This window comes from Procambarus clarkii, chromosome 25 (assembly GCF_040958095.1).
Source record: "Procambarus clarkii isolate CNS0578487 chromosome 25, FALCON_Pclarkii_2.0, whole genome shotgun sequence".
Lineage (NCBI taxonomy): Eukaryota > Metazoa > Arthropoda > Malacostraca > Decapoda > Cambaridae > Procambarus > Procambarus clarkii.
Window position 1 is genome coordinate 35,286,664 of NC_091174.1, and position 18,268 is coordinate 35,304,931.

Sequence of the window (18,268 nt, forward strand, 5' to 3'; positions counted from 1 at the left end):
GGCTAGAGTGTGGGGACAAGAGTGGGGAAACTATTCGTGGGACAAGAGTGTAGGGGGCCAAGAGTGTGGGGGACAAGAGTGTGGGGGCAAGAGTGTGGGTGGCAAGATTGTGGGGGCAAGAGTGTGGGGGCAAGAGTTGGGGCAAGAGTGTAGGAGCAAGAGTGTGGGGGGAAAAGAGTGTTGGGAACAAGAGTGTGGTGGACAAGAGTGTTGGGGACAAGAGTATGGGAACAAGATTGTGGGAACAAAAGTGTGGGGGACAAGAGTGTGAGGGGCAAGAATGGGTGACACGAGTGTGGGAGACAAGAGTGTGGGGGACAAGAGTGTGAGGGGCAAGAATGGGTGACACGAGTCTGGGAGACAAGAGTGTGGGGGACAAGAGTGTGGGGGAAAAGAGTGTGGGGGGAAAGAGTGGGGGCAAGAGTGTGGGGGACAAGGGACAAGAGTTTGGGGGCAAGAGAGGGGGGACAAGAGTGTGGGGAACAAGAGTGTGGGGCAAGAGTTTGGGGGGCAAGAGTGTGGGGGGAAAGAGTTGGGGAAAGAGCGTAAGGGCAAGAGTGTGGGGGGGCAAGAGTTGGGGCAAGAGTGTGGGGGCAAGAGTGTGTGGGGGCAAAAGTATATGGAGCATAAGTGTTGGGACAAGATTGTGTGAGGCAAGATTGAGGACAAGAGTGTTAGGGGCAAGAGTTGGGGACAAGAGTGTGGGGGACAAGAGTGTGGGAGGAAAGAGTGGGGGCAAGAGTGTGGGGGACAAGGGACAAGAGTTTGGGGGAAGAGAGAGGGACAAGAGTGTGGGGAACAAGAGTGTGGGGCAAGAGTGTGGGGGTCAAGAGTGTGGGGGCAAAAGTTTGGAAAGGAGTGTGGGGGCAAGAGTATAAGGGGTGAGTGTTGGGGCAAGAATGTGGAGGAGAGTGTAGGGGCAAGAGTGTTGTGGGCAAGAGTGTGGGGGACAAGAGCGTGGGGACAAGAGTGTAGGGGGCAAGAGTGTGGGGGCAAAGGTGGGGGCAATAGTATAGGGGCTAAAGTTTGAGGGGCAAGAGTGGGGGGCAAGAGTGGGGGGGCAAGAGTGTAGAGGCAAGAGTGTGGGGGCAAAAGTGTGGGGGGCAAGAGTGAGGGCAAGAGTGTGGGTGCAAAAGAGTAAGGATAAGAGTGTTGGGGCAGGAGTGGGGGGGCAAGAGTGTGGGCGCAAGAGTGAAGGGAAAGCGTGTGGGGGGCAAGATGTGAGGGGGGGCAAGAGTGTGGAGAGCAAGAGTGTGGGGGCAAGAGTGTAGGGGCAAGAATGTAGGGGACAAGAGTGTGGGGGGCAAGAGTGTGGGGGCAAGAGTGTAGGGTACAAGAGTGTGGGTGCAAGAGTGTAGGGGGCAAGAGTAGGGGCAAGAGTGTGGGGTGCAAGAGTGTGGGGGCAGGAGTGGGGGCAAGATATGGGGGGGGCAAGAGTGTGGGGGCAAGAGCTGGGAGGCTAAAGTGTGGGGGCAAGAGTGAGGCCAAGAGTGTTGGGGCAAGAGTGTGGAGGCAAAAGTGTAAGGGCAAGAGTGTGGGGGCAAGAGTGTAAGGGGCAAGCGTGGAGGCAAGAATATGGGGGCAAGAGTGTGAGAGGCAAGTGTGGGGAGGGCAAAAGTGGGGGGGGGCAAGAGTGTGGGGGCAAGAGTGTGGAAGGCTAAAGTTAGGACAAGAGTGTGGGGGCAAAAGTGAGGGGCAAAAGTGTGGGGGCAAGAGTGTGGGGGGGCAAGAGTGTTAGTGGGCAAGAGTGGGGGACAAGATTTTTGGAGGCAGGACTGGGGGCAAGAGTTTGGGGGGCATGAGTGGGAGGGCAAGAGTATTGGAAAGTGAGGGGCAAAAGTGTCAGGGGCAAGAGTGGGGTGCAAGAGTGGGGGGCAATAGTTGCCGGAGCAAGAGTGTGGAGGGCAAGAGTTTGGGGGCAAGAGTATGAGGAATAGTGTGGGGCAAGAGTGTAGGGGCAAGAGTGTGGGGGCAAGAGTGTGGAAGGCAAGAATCGGGGGGCAAGAGTGTGGGGGCAAGAGTGTGGGGGGATAGAGTTTGTGGGGCAAGAGTGTTGTGGCAAGAGTGTGGGTACGAAAGTGTGAGGGCAAGAGTGTGGGGGGCAAGAGTGTAGGGTGCAAGAGTGTAGGGGGCAAGAGTTGGGGCAAAAGTGTGGGGGCATGAGTGTTAGGGCAAGAGTGTGTGGGGGCAAGAGAGTGAGGGGCAAGAGTGGGTGCAAGAGTGTGGGGGGCAAGAGTGGTGACAAGAGTGTGGGGGACAAGAGTGAGGAGGGACAAGAGTGTGGGGACAAGAGAGGGGGACAAAAGTGTGGGAACAAGAGTGTGGAGCAAGAGTGTGGGAGCCAAGAGTGTGGGGGGCAAGAGTGGGGGAAAGAGTGTGGGGGCAAGAGTGTGGGGGGCAAGAGTGTGGGGGGCATGTGTGTAGGGACGAGAGTGTGGAGAGAAGAGTGTGGGGCAAAAATGTGGGGGCAAGAGTGTGTGGGGTGCAAGAGTGGGGACATGAGTCTGGGGGCAAGAGGTGAGGGGCAAGAGTGAGGGTAAGAGTGTGGGGGACAAGAGTTTTGGGCAAGAGTGTTGGGGCAAGAGTATGTGGGGCAAGAGTGTGAGGGGCAAGCGTGTGGGGGGGGCAAGATGTGGGGGGCCAGAGTGTGGAGGGTAAGAGTGTTGGGGGAAAGGGTGTGGGGGGGCAAGAGTATGGGGGACAAGAGTGTGGGGGCAAGAGTGTGGGGAGGCAAGAGTGTGGGGGGCAAGAGTGCGGGGGACAAGAGTGTAAGGGCAAGAGTGTTGGGGGCAAGAGTGTGAGGGGGCAAGAGTGTGCGGGGCAAGATTTGGTGGGGGCAAGAGTGTGGGGGGCTAGAGTTGGGAGGAAAAGTGTGGAGACAAGAGTTGGGGCATTAGTGGTGGGGCAAGAGTGGGGGCAAGAGTGTGAGGGGCAAGAGTGTGGGGACAAGAGTTTGGGAACTATTGGGGGGGACAAGAGTGTGGGGGCCAAAAGTGTGGGGGACATTAGTGGGGGGCAAGAGTGTGGGAGAGGCAAGATTGTGGGGGCAAGAGTGTGGGGCAAGAGTGTGGGGGCAAGAGTGTGGGGGACAAGAGTGTGGAGGGCAAGAGTGGGGGGGCAAGAGTCTGGGGGACAATAGTGTGGGGGCAAGAGTGTGGGGGACAAGAGTGTGGGGGACAAAAGTGTGGGGGACCAGAGTGTGGGGACAAGAGTGTGGTTACAAGAGTGTGCACGGCAAGAGTGGGGGGGACAAGAGTTTGGGGAACAGGAGAGTGGGGACAAGAGTGTGGGGGACAAGAGTGTGAGGAGACAAGAGTGTGAGGGGCAAGAGTGCGGGGAGACAAGAGTGTGAGGGGCAAGAGTGGGGGACAAGATTTTTGGAGGCAGGACTGGGGGCAAGAGTTTGGGGGGCAAGAGTGGGAGGGCAAGAGTATTGGGAAGTGAGGGGCAAAAGTGTCAGATGCAAGAGTGGGGTGCAAGAGTGTGGGGACAATAGTTGCAGGAGCAAGAGTGTGGAGGGCAAGAGTTTGGGGGCAAGAGTATGGGGAATAGTGTGGGGCAAGAGTGTAGGGGCAAGAGTGTGGGGGCAAGAGTGTGGGGGGATAGAGTTTGTGGGGCAAGAGTGTTGTGGCAAGAGCGTGGGTACGAAAGTGTGAGTGCAAGAGTGTGGGGCAAGAGTGTTGTGGCAAGAGCGTGGGTACGAAAGTGTGAGGGCAAGAGTGTGGGGGGCAAGAGTGTAGGGTGCAAGAGTGTAGGGTGCAAGAGTTTGAGAGGGCAAGAGTGTAGGGGGCAAGAGTTGGGGCAAAAGTGTGGGGGCATGAGTGTTAGGGCAAGAGTGTGTGGGGGCAAGAGAGTGAGGGGCAAGAGTGGGTGCAAGAGTGTGGGGGGCAAGAGTGGTGACAAGAGTGTGGGGGACAAGAGTGAGGAGGGACAAGAGTGTGGGGACAAGAGAGGGGGACAAAAGTGTGGGAACAAGAGTGTGGAGCAAGAGTGTGGGAGCCAAGAGTGTGGGGGCAAGAGTGGGAAAAAGAGTGTGGGGGCAAGAGTGTGGGGGGCAAGAGTGTGGGGGGCAAGTGTGTAGGGACGAGAGTGTGGAGAGAAGAGTGTGCGGCAAAAATGTGGGGGCAAGAGTGTGTGGGGTGCAAGAGAGGGGACATGAGTCTGGAGGCAAGAGGTGGGGGGCAAGAGTGAGGGTAAGAGTGTGGGGGACAAGAGTTTTGGGCAAGAGTGTTGGGGCAAGAGTATGGGGGGCAAGAGTGTGAGGGGCAAGCGTGTGGGGGGGCAAGACTTGGTGGGGGCCAGAGTGTGGAGGGTAAGAGTGTTGGGGGAAAGAGTGTGGGGGGGCAAGAGTATGGGGACAAGAGTGTGGGGGCAAGAGTGTGGGGAGGCAAGAGTGTGGGGGGCAAGAGTGTGGGGGACAAGAGTGTGGGGACAAGAGTTTGGGAACTATTGGGGGGACAAGAGTGTGGGGGCCAAAAGTGTGGGGGACATTAGTGGGGGGCAAGAGTGTGGGGGAGGCAAGATTGTGGGGGCAAGAGTGTGGGGCAAGAGTGTGGGGGCAAGAGTGTGGGGGACAAGAGTGTGGAGGGCAAGAGTGGGGGGCAAGAGTCTGGGGGACAATAGTGTGGGGGCAAGAGTGTGGGGGACAAGAGTGTGGGGGACAAAAGTGTGGGGGACCAGAGTGTGAGGACAAGAGTGTGGGGACAAGAGTGTGGAGGGCAAGAGTGTGGGGGACAAGAGTTTGGGGAACAGGAGTGTGGGGACAAGAGTGTGGGGGACAAGAGTGTGGGGACAAGAGTGTGGAGGGCAAGAGTGGGGGGGACAAGAGTTTGGGGAACAGGAGTGTGGGGACAAGAGTGTGGGGGACAAGAGTGTGGGGAGACAAGAGTGTGAGGGGCAAGAGTGGGTGTTGGAAATTTCCAAGTCTGATACATCTCTATTGTATCACAATACACTATTGTTGTATATTAACCACAATATCAATTAACGTTACTAACTGTAATACTAACATAAATTAATATTTCTTTATCTGCGCATGAATTGCTGAAATTCTCACGACATCGAGAGGCAGGATTGCATCAGGTAATATCTATCTAGACACATTTATTACCAATATGTTAGAGAATTGAATATGGTTCTCTACTTTTATCAGTATACTGTATAATAATTAGTTACGGATAATATAACATCTAATGATCCAATAATTGAGAGTTATTAACTAAGATTATCACTAAACAACAGTTTTATCTGTTATATACGAACGCCATGAAAATACTCCCCATTTCTCGTTAATATGAAAACGGTGCTTAATAAACACCATCTAGCGAGAATATAAACAATATAGTTCCCTACAATTGCAACCCTATTATTTTAAAGCATTACTTCAGTAATTACACGGAAAAGAATTCTCCGTGATTACTAAATTCTATTGTGAATGCGAGGAGGGGGTTGAGGGGGAGGCGAGTGGCGAGCCGCCATTCTTCCTCATGTGTTCGTCTAGCGATCCGGAAGGCAAGATGCGTGGTGGTGTGACTGAAGAGTTTTCCAACATTAATTACATTGCAACTCCACTAATAGTCACCAATTACCTCCCCACGTGTTCTACAGTGCCCTACCAGTTAATAACGAGTCAACAATTGAAGTCACGGCCTGTAATTACGCGTACACAGCAGTGGACGCCTGGGACTGGCAGTCGCGGTTTCTGCAGACTTTATTGTTTGACCCGCTCATGTTAAGTATACGTTTCTAGTCTGATGCATCACTCCAGATTGTATATTTGTGGGTAGTCTGTCGTTACGAAGCAAAACCAACAACTATACAACGTTAGTTGATTTTCTTCATTTATTTCAATTTCAATGAATATTGAAATAATTCATAGCCTAATAAAATGCTACTCAATTTTCCCTGATTGCAGCGTGTAGACGAGGAGTTAACAAGTTGTCTCTCATCACTCACGATAATTTCCACAGGTTCCTTCCTTATTGGGATCATGTGGTCACGAGGACGAGTAACGAAACGGAATTACAGAAGTCGTCTTACACCTAAGACACCTGCTTTCGTATAACTTTAGCTAAGATTATTAGTAGTTTCCATATAAATTCACATAAAAGATTTTCACAGTGAATAATTTAATGCCAGAATTTATAACTTAGTGTTTAAGGTGTTTTGCTCTTACTGTTGCTCAATATTTCATAATCTTTTAATATATTCATTATTTGAGGAATCATATTTTGAATCTATATTAGTTTAGATTAGCCATGTTACTAACTCAACAATGAACTAGTGACGAACTACAGTGGTTCCTAGATATATATAACCTTCTAGAAATACCCCCCCCCCAATGTTAATATTTGCGGTTTTGACTTTAATTAATTAATAATACAGTCTATTCATTATTTTCCAGTTATTGTTAAGTTAATTATCGTACATAGGCACTGGTTCTATAGTGTCAATCTAATAATTACCTTTGTTTTCCCTCTTTTCTCAAAAGTTGGTGGTTCTTCAATTTATGTTAAACATAATAATCAAATAATTTAATGTCTGAGATAAAGCCCCAGATACCCAACAGTGGGTAACAAGAGTGTGGGGAAAAAAGAGTGCTGGGGCAAGACTTGGTGACAAGAGTGTGGAGGACAAAAGTGGAGGACAAGAATGTGGGGGGGGGGGGCAAGAGTGGGGGGCAAGAGTGTGGAGGACAAGAATGTGGGGGGGGGGGGCAAGAGTGTGAGGGACAAGAGTGTATGGGACAAGAGTGTGGGGAGCAAGAGAGGGGGACAAGAGTGTGGGGAACAAGAGTGTGGGGGGCAAGAGTGGGAGAAAGAGTGTGGGGGCAAGAGTTGGGGCAAGAGTGGCGGGACAAGAGTGTATGGGGCAAGAGTGTGGTGGCAAGAGTGTGGGGGAAAGAGTGTGTGGGGCACAAGAGTGTGAGGGGCAAGAGTGTGGAGGGCAAGAGGGTGGGGGGCAAGATGTGGGGGGGCAAGAGTGTGGGGGCAAGAGCTGGGAGGCAAAAGTGTGGGGGGGGCAAGAGTGTTGGGGCAAGAGTGTGAGGGCAAGAGGGTGAGGGCAAGAGTATGGGGAGGGCAAAAGTGGGGGGAGGGCTAAAGGAGGGGGGGCAAGAGTGTGGGGGGCAAGAGTGTTTGGGACAAGAGTGTGGGGAAAGAGTGTGGGGACAAGAGTGTTGGGGCAAGAGTGTGGGGGCAAGAGTGTGGGGGGCAAGAGTGTTGGGGGGCAAGAGTGTGGGGGGCAAGAGTGTGAGGGGCAAGAGTGTGGGGGGCAAGAGTTTGGGGGGCAAGATTGTGGGGCAAAAGTGGGGGAGGCAAGAGTATGAGGGGCAAGATTGTGGGGCAAGAGTAGGGCAGGCAAGAGTGTGGGGGGCAAGAGTGTGGAGGCAAGAGTGTGGGGTTCAAGAGTGGAGGGCAAGAGTGTGAGGTTCAAGAGTGTGGGGGAGTGAGAGGCAAGAGTGTTAGGGGCAAGAGTGTAGGGGCAAGAGCTGGGGGCAGGAGTGGGGGGGCAAGAGTGTAGGGGCAAGAATGTGGGGACAAGAGTGTGTTGCAAGTTTGTGGCAGCAAGAGTGTGGGGGCCAGAAAGGGGGGACACGAGTGTGGGGGCAAGAGTGTGTGGGGGATAGAGTGTGTGGGACAAGAGTGTGAGGGGCAAGAATGTGGGGACAAGAGTGGGGGCAAGGGAGTGCAGGGCAAGAGTGGGGGGACAAGAGTGAGGCGGGCAAGAGTGTGGGGAGGCAAGAGTGGGGGGCAAGAGTGTGTGGAGCAAGAGTGTGGGGGGACAAGAATGGGGGGGGCAAGAGTGTGGCGGCAAGAGTGGGGACAAAAGGGGACAAGAGGGCAGGAGAGGACAATAATAGTGGTAGACAGGGCAATAATGGTGGTTGACTGGCTGATAATGGTGGTTGACAGGACAATAATGGTGGTTGACAGGGCAATAACTGTGGGTGACAGGGTAATAATGGTGGTTGACAGGACAATAATGGTGGTTGACAGGGCAATAATGGTGGTTGACAGGACAATAATGGTGGTTGACAAGGCAATAATGGTGATTGACAGGGTAATTATGGTTGACAGGGCAATAATGTTGGTTTACAGGACAATAATGGTGGTTGACAGGACAATAATGGTGGAAGACAGAGCAATAATGGTGGTTGACAGGGTAATAATGGTAGTGGTTCCTTTTCTAGTCTCGCTCTGTGGGCGACCAGGCCGCCTGAGTCAGAGTGCGCTGTGTGGGCGACCATGCCGCCCAAGTCAGACCGCCCTCTGTGGATTGGGCTTTGGTGGCCCCTAGACCAGGCTTTAACCCTCTCTGCTCCCATTCTATTCCTTTGGCCGGGTTGAGCTCAAGTCCCCAGGCTCAACCCTGGTGTTTACCTTATATTCCGGCGCCGATTGCTTCCTTCGTTGAACGTCGTGTTTCCATCATAGGCGTCACATACTGCCCAAAACTGTCGTACTAGAAAATGAAAGTGGCTGGCGAAAGTGACGTACTGTCCCGTTTTCTGTTTTGGGTCCTCTGGTAGGTTAGGAGAGACTACTTTAAATTTACAGTTTTCTGTTTAGTGTCCTCTGGTAGGTTAGGATGTAAGGGGGGAGCACTTTAGTATGACATTTTCTTGACGTTGGGGAACCCTTATGAGGACAGGCTGTTGTTTGATGGGATATACAATACAATAAAATACAATAAAACAACAATATACCTGATTTTACTATATTTTTACACAAAAATATACAGTATGACAAATACACATATTTACAATCTATACAAAATGTATATCTGCAGAGAGAATAAAGTTATACATACACAGGTGTGGCATAAATTTATGCCACACCTGCCATGGTTGGTGATTGAGGGCTGCTACACCTGCCATTGTTGGTGATTTACCAATGCCACACTTGCCATGGTTGGTGATTGACGGCTGCCACACCTGCCATGGTTGGTGATTGACGGCTGCCACACCTGCCATGGTTGGTGATTGACGGCTGCCACACCTGCCATGGTTGGCGATTGACGGCTGCCACACCTGCCATAGTTGGTGATTGACGGCTGCCACACCTGCCATGGTTGGTGATTGACGGCTGCCACACCTGCCGTGGTTGGTGATTGACCAATGCCACACTTACCATGGTTGGTGATTGACGACTGCCACACCTGCCGTGGTTGGTGATTGACGGCTGCCACACCTGCCGTGGTTGGTGATTGACAGTTGCCACACTTGCCATGGTTGGAGATTGACGGCTGACACACCTGCCATGGTTGGTGATTGACGGCTGCTAAACCTACCATGGTTGGTGATTGACCGCTGCCACACCTGCCGTGGTTGGTGATTGACCGAGGCCACACCTGCCATGGTTGGTGATTGATGGCTGCCACACCTGCCGTGGTTGATTAACGGCGGCCACACCTGCCATGGTTGGTAATTGACGGCTGCCACACCTGCCGTGGTTGGTGATTGACGGCTGCCACACATGCCATGGTTGGTGATTGACCGAGGCCACACCTGCCATGGTTGGTGATTGATGGCTGCCACACCTGCCGTGGTTGATTAACGGCGGCCACACCTGCCATGGTTGGTGATTGACGGCTGCCACACCTGCCGTGGTTGGTGATTGACGGCTGATACACCTGCCGTGGTTGGTGATTGACGGTTGCAACACCTGCCGTGGTTGGTGATTGACGGCTGCAACACCAGCCATGGTTGGTGATTGATGGCTGCAATACCTCCATGGTTGGTGATTGACCGCTGCCACACCTGCCATGGTTGGTGATTGATGGCTGCCACACCTGCCGTGGTTGATTAACGGCGGCCACACCTGCCATGGTTGGTGATTGACGGCTGCCACACCTGCCGTGGTTGATGATTGACGGCTGCCACACCTGCCGTGGTTGGTGATTGACGGCTGCAACACCAGCCATGGTTGGTGATTGATGGCTGCCGCACCTGCCATTATTAATGATTGACAGCTGCCACGGTTGGTGATTGACTTTTGCCACACCTGTTGTGGTTGGTGATTGATGGCTGCCACACCTGCTATGGTTGGTAATTGACGGCTGCCACACCTGCCTTGGCTGGTGATTGACCGCTGCCACACGTGCCGTGGTTCGTGATTGACGGCTTCCACACCTGCCGTGGTTGGTGATTAACGGCTGCCACACCTGCTATGGATGGTGATTCACAGTTGCCACACCTGCCATGGTTGGTGATTGACAGCTGCCACACCTGGCGTGGGTGGTAATTGACGGCTGCCACACCTGTTGTGGTTGGTGATTGACGGCTGCCACACCTGCTATAGTTGGTGATTGACGGCTGCCACATCTGCCTTGGTTGGTGATTGACGGCTGCCACACCTGCAAAGGTTGGTAATTGACGGCTGCCACACCTGCCAAGGTTGGTGATTGACGGTTTTCAGGTTGCTATGAGTCCTAGCCACTCTCAGGAGGCTGCTATGCCGTCCTAGCACCACTCAGGAGATTCCTGTGCAGTCCTAGCACCTCTCAAGAGAGGCTTCTATGAGTCCTAGCACCTCTCAGGAGGCTCCTATGATCCCTAGCACCTCTCAGGAGAGCTCCTGTGAGTCCTAGCACCTCTCAGGAGGCTACTATGAGCCCTAGCACCTATCAGGAGGCTCCTGTGAGTCCTAGCACCTCTCAGGAAGCTCCTATGAGTCCTAGCACCTCTCAGGAGAGGCTTCTGTGAGTCCTAGCACCTCTCAGGAAGCTCTTATGAGTCCTAGCACCTTTCAGGAGAGGCTCTTATGAGTCCTAGCACCTCTCAGGAAGCTCCTATGACCCCTAGCACCTCTCAGGAGGCTCCTGTGAGTCCTAGCACCTCTCAGGAAGCTCCTATGACTCCTAGCACCTCTCAGGAGGCTCCTATGAGTCCTAGAACCTCTCAGGAGAGGACGTCCCAGCAATAGCATTACATGAGCAGCCTGTGAGCTAGGAGGAGTCCTAGCATGTCCCAGGAGCAGCGCTGAGACACTGTTCTCTCGCTTGTGTTCTCGTGCACGATGGCGGCGGGTTGGTCCCCTGTAGAGCAGTGGTGGTTAGTGGTTGTTGGTGGTTAGTGGTGGTTAGTGGTGGTGGTGGTGGTTAGTGGTGGTGGTTAGTGGGGGTTGTTAGTGGTGGTGGTTAGTTGGGTTGGTGGTTAGTAGTGGTTGGTGGTTACTGGTGGTGGTGGTTAGTGGGGGTGGTTAGTGGGGGTGGTTAGTGGTGGTTAATGGTGGTGGTTAGTGGTGGTTGTTGGTGGTTAGTGGTGGTTAGTGGTGGTGGTTAGTGGGGGTGGTTAGTGGTGGTTGTTGGTGGTTAGTGGTGGTTAGTGGTGGTTAGTGGGGGTGGTTAGTGGTGGTTAATGGTGGTGGTTAGTGGTTAGTGGTGGTTGTTGGTGGTTAGTGGTGGTTAGTGGTGGTTAATGGTGGTGGTTAGTGGTGGTGATTAGTGGTGGTGGTTAATGGTGGTGGTTAGTGGTTAGTGATGGTGGTTAGTGGTGATGGTTAGTGGGGTGGTTAATGGTGATGGTTAATGGTTAGTGGTGGTGGTTAGTAGTGGTTAGTGGTGATGGTTAGTAATGGTGGTGGTGGTCAGTGGTGGTGGTGGTGGTGGTGGTCAGTGGTTGTGGTGGTGGTTAGTGGTGGTGGTTAGTGGTGGTGGTTAGTGGGGGTGATTAGTGGTGGAGGTGGTTAGTGGTGGTGGTTAGTGGTGGTTGTTAGTTGGGTTGGTGGTTAGTGGTGGTTGGTGGTTACTGGTGGTGGTGGTTAGTGGTGGTTAGTGGTGGTGGTTAGTGGTGGTTAGTGGTGGTTAGTGGGGGTGGTTAGTGGTGGTGGTTAGGGGTGGTGGTTAGTGGTGGTGTTGGTGGTGGTTAGTGGTGGGGGTAGTTTTTTTCAGGGATATTCCTGCGCGGGCTCTAAGCCTCTGGCTGGCCCACTAAGTGTTGCTTATTTCTGTTTTACTTGGGCGGAGTATGAGTATTTATGACTCGTATGGTCGCTTCAGTACGATTTTGCCATATGTGTTTAACAATTTCTTCTGCTCTGTTGAATCTAAGTTGAAAACTTCATGGGTTTGTAACTGTGCACTGTGTTAGATAATGTTCCAGTGGTCTGTCGGGCATTTCTCCACAGTGCTGACATTTCTTCTCATCTTCCGGAACCTGTAAGCCTATTTCCCATGCACATGGGTATCCAAGCTTGATGCGATGTAAGTGTACTTCTGTTGCTCTACTGATCCCTATCATCAAACTAAGTGGTACGTAGTTGGTTGAATTCTTGTACCAACCCGCAGATCCTGATGCTGCAACTGCTGTGTTGTGGTCACTGTACATCATCTGCATTGCTCTGTTTCTAATTACTTTCTTAATCTGTGATAGACTCTGTGGTATGTAAATGTCTACATTTCTTCTCTTAGTTGCAAATTTTGCAGCTTCGTCTGCAATATCATATCCTATTATTCCCACATGACTTGGCACCCACTAGATAAGTACCCGTCGGCCTTGTCGTTTGAGTGTTTGCATTAATGATACGACATTAGTGATCAGATGTATGTTATCACATATGTGTTCTTGTTGCAAGGTTTCAATGGCGGTTCTCGAATCTGTATGTATGATAACATGTTGTCGGTGTTCAGCAAGAGCATGTTCCAAAGCCTTTTGAATGGTTAGCATTTCTGTTTGTAAAGTTGAACACCCGTTTGAGAGCCTCCAACTATTTACAGAGTTCCCTGCTTTAACTGCAGCTCCGGTTTCTTGTCCCTGGTGGTCTACTGATCCATCTGTGAAGTAAGTGAAGCTGTCGGATGCCAAGTTTGCTTCTATATGCATCTGTGCAATGTTACGTAGCAGATGAGGATTTGTCTGGTTCTTTTTTCGTTCAATAACCATAATCTTAAAGTCTGCTGGCGGAGATTCCCAAGGGGCTTGCATAACAAAGTCTGCATGTATTTCGTCGACACCCTTCTCAGTGACTGTGTTTGTTATATCGAACGTATTGATGGTGTTTATCGCACAATGGGTCCACCTGTTGCTATTGGAGGCTCTTCTGTCCAGAGTTAGTGCTCCAGTGATTATATCTTTAAGTGAACTGATTCTAGGTCTAGTCAATATCTTGGTCAGCATGCACGCAGCAATCCCTTTTACCCTTATTTCAATCGATGTTAGCTTGGTTTCTAGTCTTAGGTTCAGTATTTTAGTCCATCTGGGAGCTCCTGTTATGATTCGCAATGCATCGTTTTGAAGAACCTCAACGTTTGCCCACTGACCAGGAGAAAGAGTGAGTAAGGCACGCGCTGCATAATCAACTAGGGAACGAACGGCGTGTATGTAAAACATTCTTAACACTTTGTATCCCGCTCCTAGATGGGGCCCTGTGATTGCTCCTATTATATTTAGTCGTGATTTTGCTTTCTCCTTTAGATATTGAATTTGCTTGTTGAATGTCATTTTAAAATCTATATACACTCCGAGATATTGATATTGTGTAACCCACTGAAGGTTAATGTCTTGAATGCGTAGGTGCCTGTCTGGAGTGTTGCCGCCTAGTCTCAATGCCTTAGACTTCTGTGCAGATATTTTTAGCCCTAAAACGCTGCATTCAGATGTTACTTTATCTAATGCACCTTGTGCTTTATTTAGAAGTGAGGGACCTGTAATGACTAATGCTATATCATCAACATAGCTTAGCAATTCAACCCATTCTGTAAATGTCATGGTAACAAGGTTTTCCATAAGGATGTTAAAAAGACTAGGACTGAGGACTCCTCCTTGTGGAGTCCCATTCTCATGCAAGTGGTAGTCCGACACTTGTCATTGCAACTTTACTCTGGCATACCTGTGACTTAGGTAATCTTGAATCCATGCTAGCATATTTCCCTTTACACCTTTTTTAACTAAAGTGTGTAAAATTGCTTGCAATGTGGTAATAATTGGTGGTTATTGGGGGTGGTTAGTGGTGGTTAGTAGTGGTGGTTAGTGGGGGTGGTTAGTGGTGGTTAGTAGTGGTGGTTAGTGGTGGTTATTGGTGATGGTGGTTAGTGGTCGTTGTAGTTAGTGGTGGTGGTTATTGGGGATGGTTAGTGGTGGTTAGTAGTGGTGGTTAGTGGGGGTGGTCAGTGGTGGTTAGTAGTGGTGGTTAGTGGTGGTTATTGGTGATGGTGGTTAGTGGTCGTTGTAGTTAGTGGTGGTGGTTATTGGGGGTGGTTAGTGGTGGTTAGTAGTGGTGGTTAGTGGGGGTGGTTAGTGGTGGTTAGTAGTGGTGGTTAGTGGTGGTTATTGGTGATGGTGGTTAGTGGTCGTTGTAGTTAGTGGTGGTGGTTATTGGGGATGGTTAGTGGTGGTTAGTAGTGGTGGTTAGTGGGGGTGGTCAGTGGTGGTTAGTGGGGGTGGTTAGTGGGGTGGTTAGTGGTGATGGTGGTTAGTGGTGGTGGTAGTTAGTGGTGGTGGTTGTGGTTAGTGGTGGTGGTTAATGGTGATTAGAGGTTGTTGGTAATTAGTGGTGGTGGTTAGTGGTAGTGGTAGTGGTGGTGGTTAGTGGTGGTGGTGGTTACTAGTGATGGTGGTTACTGGTGGTTGTTAGTGGTGGTTAGTGGTTAGTAGTGGTGGTGGTTAGTGGTGGTTGGTGGTTAGTGGGGGTGGTTAATGATGGTGGTGGTGGTTAGTGGCGGTGGTGGTTAGTTGGGGTGGTTAATGATGGTGGTGGTGGTTAGTGGTGGTGGTTAGTGGTGGTGGTTAGTGGTAGTGGTGGTTAGTGGTGGTGGTGGTTACTAGTGATGGTGGTTACTGGTGGTTGTTAGTGGTTAGTAGTGGTGGTGGTTAGTGGTGGTTGGTGGTGGTGGTGGTGGTAAGTAGTGGTGGTTAGTGGTGGTGGTTATAAGTGGTGGTGGTGGTGGTTACTGGTTGTTGGTGGTTAGTGGTGGTGGTGGTTAGTGGTGGATGGTGGTGGTGGTTAATGGTGGTTAGTGTTAGTGCTGGTTAGTGGTGGTTAGTGGTGGAGGTTAGTGGGTGGTGGTGGTTAGTGATGGTGGTGGTTAGTGGTTGTTGGTGGTTAGTGGTGGTGGTGGTTAGTGGTACTTGGTGGTGGTGGTGGTGTTAATGGTGGTTAGTGGTGGTGGTGGTTAGTGGTGGTGGTGGTGGTTAGTGGTTGTTGGTGGTTTGTGGTGGTGGTGGTTAGTGGTTTTTGTAGTTCGTGGTAGTGGTTAGTGGTGGTGGTTAGTGGGTGGTGGTGGTGATTAGTGATGGTGGTTGTGGTGGTGGTTGTGGTGGTGGTGGAGGTTAGTGGATGTTGGTAATTAGATGTGGTAGTTAGTGTTAGTGGTGGTTGTATTCGTGGTGGTGATTAGTGGTAGTGGTGGTGGTTAGTGGTGGTGGTTAGTGGTTGTGGTGGTAGTTTTGGTGGTGGTGGTGGTTAGTGGTTGTGGTGGTAGTTTTGGTGGTGGTGGTGGTTAGTGGTGGTGGTTAGTGGTTGGTGGGTACTAGTGGTGGTTTATAGTTGTTGGTGGTTAGTGGTGGTGGTAGTGGTTAGTGGTGGTGGTTAGTGGTGGTGGTTAATGGTGGTGGTGATTAGTGGTGGTGGTTAGTGGTGATGGTTAGTGGTGGTGGAGGTTAGTGGTTTGTAGTGGTTAGTGGTTAGTGGTGGTGGTAGTTAGTGGTCGTGGTGGTTAGTGGTTAGTGGTGGTGGTGGTTGGTGGTGGTTACTGGTGGTTGTTAGTGGTGGTTAGTGGTTAGTAGTGGTGGTGGGTAGTGGTGGTTGGTGGTGGTTAGTGGGGGTAGTTAATGATGGTGGTGGTGGTTAGTGGTGGCGGTGGCGGTGGTTAGTGGTGGTGGTTATAAGTGGTGGTGGTGGTGGTTATAAGTGGTGGTGGTGGTGGTGGTGGTTAGTGGTGGTGGTGGTTAGTGGTGGTGGTTAATGGTGATTAGTGGTTGTTGGTAATTAGAGGTGGTGGTTAATGGTAGTGGTGGTGGTTACTGGTTGTCGGTGATTAGTGGTGGTGGTGGTTAGTGGTGGTTGGTGGTGGTGGTTAGTGGTGGTTGGTGGTGGTGGTTAGTGGTTGTTGGTGGTTAGTGGTGGTGGTGGTTAGTGGCGGTTGGTGGTGGTGGTGGTTAGTGGTGGTTGTAGTTCGTGGTGGTGGTTAGTGGTGGTGGTGGTTAGTGGTGGTTAGTGGTTGTGGTGGTAGTTTTGGTGGTGGTGGTTAGTGGTGGTCGTTAGTGGTTGGTGGGTAGTGGTAGTGGTGGTGGTTCGTGGTAGTTGGTGGTTAGTGGTGGAGGTTAGTGATGGTAGTGGTTAATGGTGGTGGTGGTTAGTGGTGGTGGTTAGTGGTGATGGTAAGTGGTGGTGGAGGTTAGTGGTTAGTGGTGGTTAGTGGTAAGTGGTGGTGGTAGTTAGTGGTGGTAGTGGTTAGTGGTGGTGGTTACTGGTGGTGGTCGTGGTTAGTGGTGGTGGTTAGTGGTGGTGGTTACTGGTGGTGGTTAGTTGTGGTCGTGGTTAGTGGTGGTGGTTAGTGGTGATGATTAGTAGTGGTGGTGAGTGGTTAGTGGTGATGATTAGTTGTGGTGGTGGTGAGTGGTTAGTGGTGGTGGTTAGTGGTTAGTGGTGGTGGTGGTTAGTGGTGGTGGTTAGTGGTAATGGTTAGAGGTTGTTAGTTGTTAGTGGTGGTGGTTAACTCTTGTTAGTGACGATGGTTAGCAGTGGTTAGTTAGTGGACAGGTGGAAGGAATGATATCCCAACCACTTGTGGACGGTCAGGGATTGAGCGCGGACCTGCATGACGCCAGACCGTCGCTCAACCCTTCACTCCCAAGTGGTTGGATTTCATTTTGGAAAAAAAAATATTGAACGGAAATGTTGTCAGAAATGTGATATTTCACCAGAATTATAGATTTCATTAAAGTGAAAAATATTAACTTTAATATTGCTACAATTGGCAGAAGCTAAACATTAAAGTTGTGACCGCTAAAATTAAATAGAAAATGTAAAGATATGTGGTAGAACTCCTAAAATTATACAGACCTACTCCCCCGAAGACATAACCCCCTAGACATACCCTCCCTAGTTATGCCCCCTAGACATACTCTCCCTAGTCATGCCCCCCTAGACATACCCTCCCTAGTCATGCCCCCTTGACATTCCCGCCCTAGTCATATCCCCTAGGCATACCCTCCCTAGTTATGCCCCCTAGACATACCCTACCCAGTTATGCCCCCCCCTTGACATACCCTCCCTAGTCATGCCCCCTTGACATTCCCTCCCTAGTCATGCCCCCTAGACATACCCTCCCTTGTCATGCCCCCTAGACATTCCCTCCCTAGTCATGCCCCCTAGAGATACCCTCCCTTGTCATGCCCCCTAGACATTCCTTCCCTAGTCATACCCCCTAGACATACCCTCCCTAGTCATGCCCCAAGACATACCCTCCCAAGTCATGCCCCCTAGCCATACCTCCCTAGCCATACTCCCAAGCCATACCCCCCTAGCCATAACCCCTAGCCATACCCCTAGCCATACCCCCCTAGCCATACCCCATAGCCATACCCCCCTAGCCATTCCCCCCTAGCCATACCCCCTAGCCATACCCCCCTAGCCATACCCTATAGACATACCCCTTTAGCCATAACCCCTAGCCACACGCCACTAGCCATACCCTCTAGCCGTTCCCTCCTAGCCATACCCCCCTAGCCATCCCCTCTAGCCATACCCCCATAGCCATACCCCCTAGCCATACCCCCCTAGCCATACCCCCTAGTCATACCTCCCTAGCCATACCCCCATGTCATACCCCCTAGCCATATCCCCCTAGCCATACCCCCTAGCCATACCCCCCTAGCCATACCCTCTAGCCATACCACACTAGCCATACCCCCCTAGCCATATACCCCTAGCCATACCCCCCCCCTAGCCATCCCCCCCCTAGCCATACCTGCAATAACGTGGACATTGACAGTCTTGGGCGAGGAGTTGGCAGGAGCACAGGTGTACACACCTGAGTGATGGGGCTCGGCCAGGTGGACCAGGAGGCGGGAGGTGGTCTCCTGGCCCCTCTCTGTCGACACCACAACTCCCACCCGGGTTCGATCATAACTCACCAGCTGCCGGAAGGAACACACACGGTATTGGAAGTCAGGGTACAGCAGGTATTGTGTAACTGACGGTACAGCAGTTATTGTGTAACTGACGGTACAGCTGGTATTGTGTAACTGTGGGTACAGCTGGTATTGTGTAACTGTGGGTACAGCAGGTATTGTGTAACTGTGGGTACAGCAGGTATTGTGTAACTG

At 51.3% G+C, this 18,268-nt stretch overlaps 1 protein-coding gene across 1 annotated transcript in view; it reads right to left on the reverse strand.

Moving 5' to 3' along the window:
- Positions 1–8,724: 8,724 nt before the first annotated feature.
- Positions 8,725–18,268, reverse strand: part of LOC138368663 (neuronal growth regulator 1-like) — a 257,376-nt gene continuing 247,832 nt past the window's right edge. Inside the window, exons 6-7 of the mRNA XM_069331386.1 lie at positions 17,911–18,079; positions 8,725–11,037 (exon numbers count right to left, since the gene is read on the reverse strand). Of these exons, the coding sequence (XP_069187487.1) occupies positions 10,928–11,037; positions 17,911–18,079 (279 nt within the window). The 3' untranslated portion in view covers positions 8,725–10,927. The remainder of the gene's footprint in view (positions 11,038–17,910; positions 18,080–18,268) is intronic.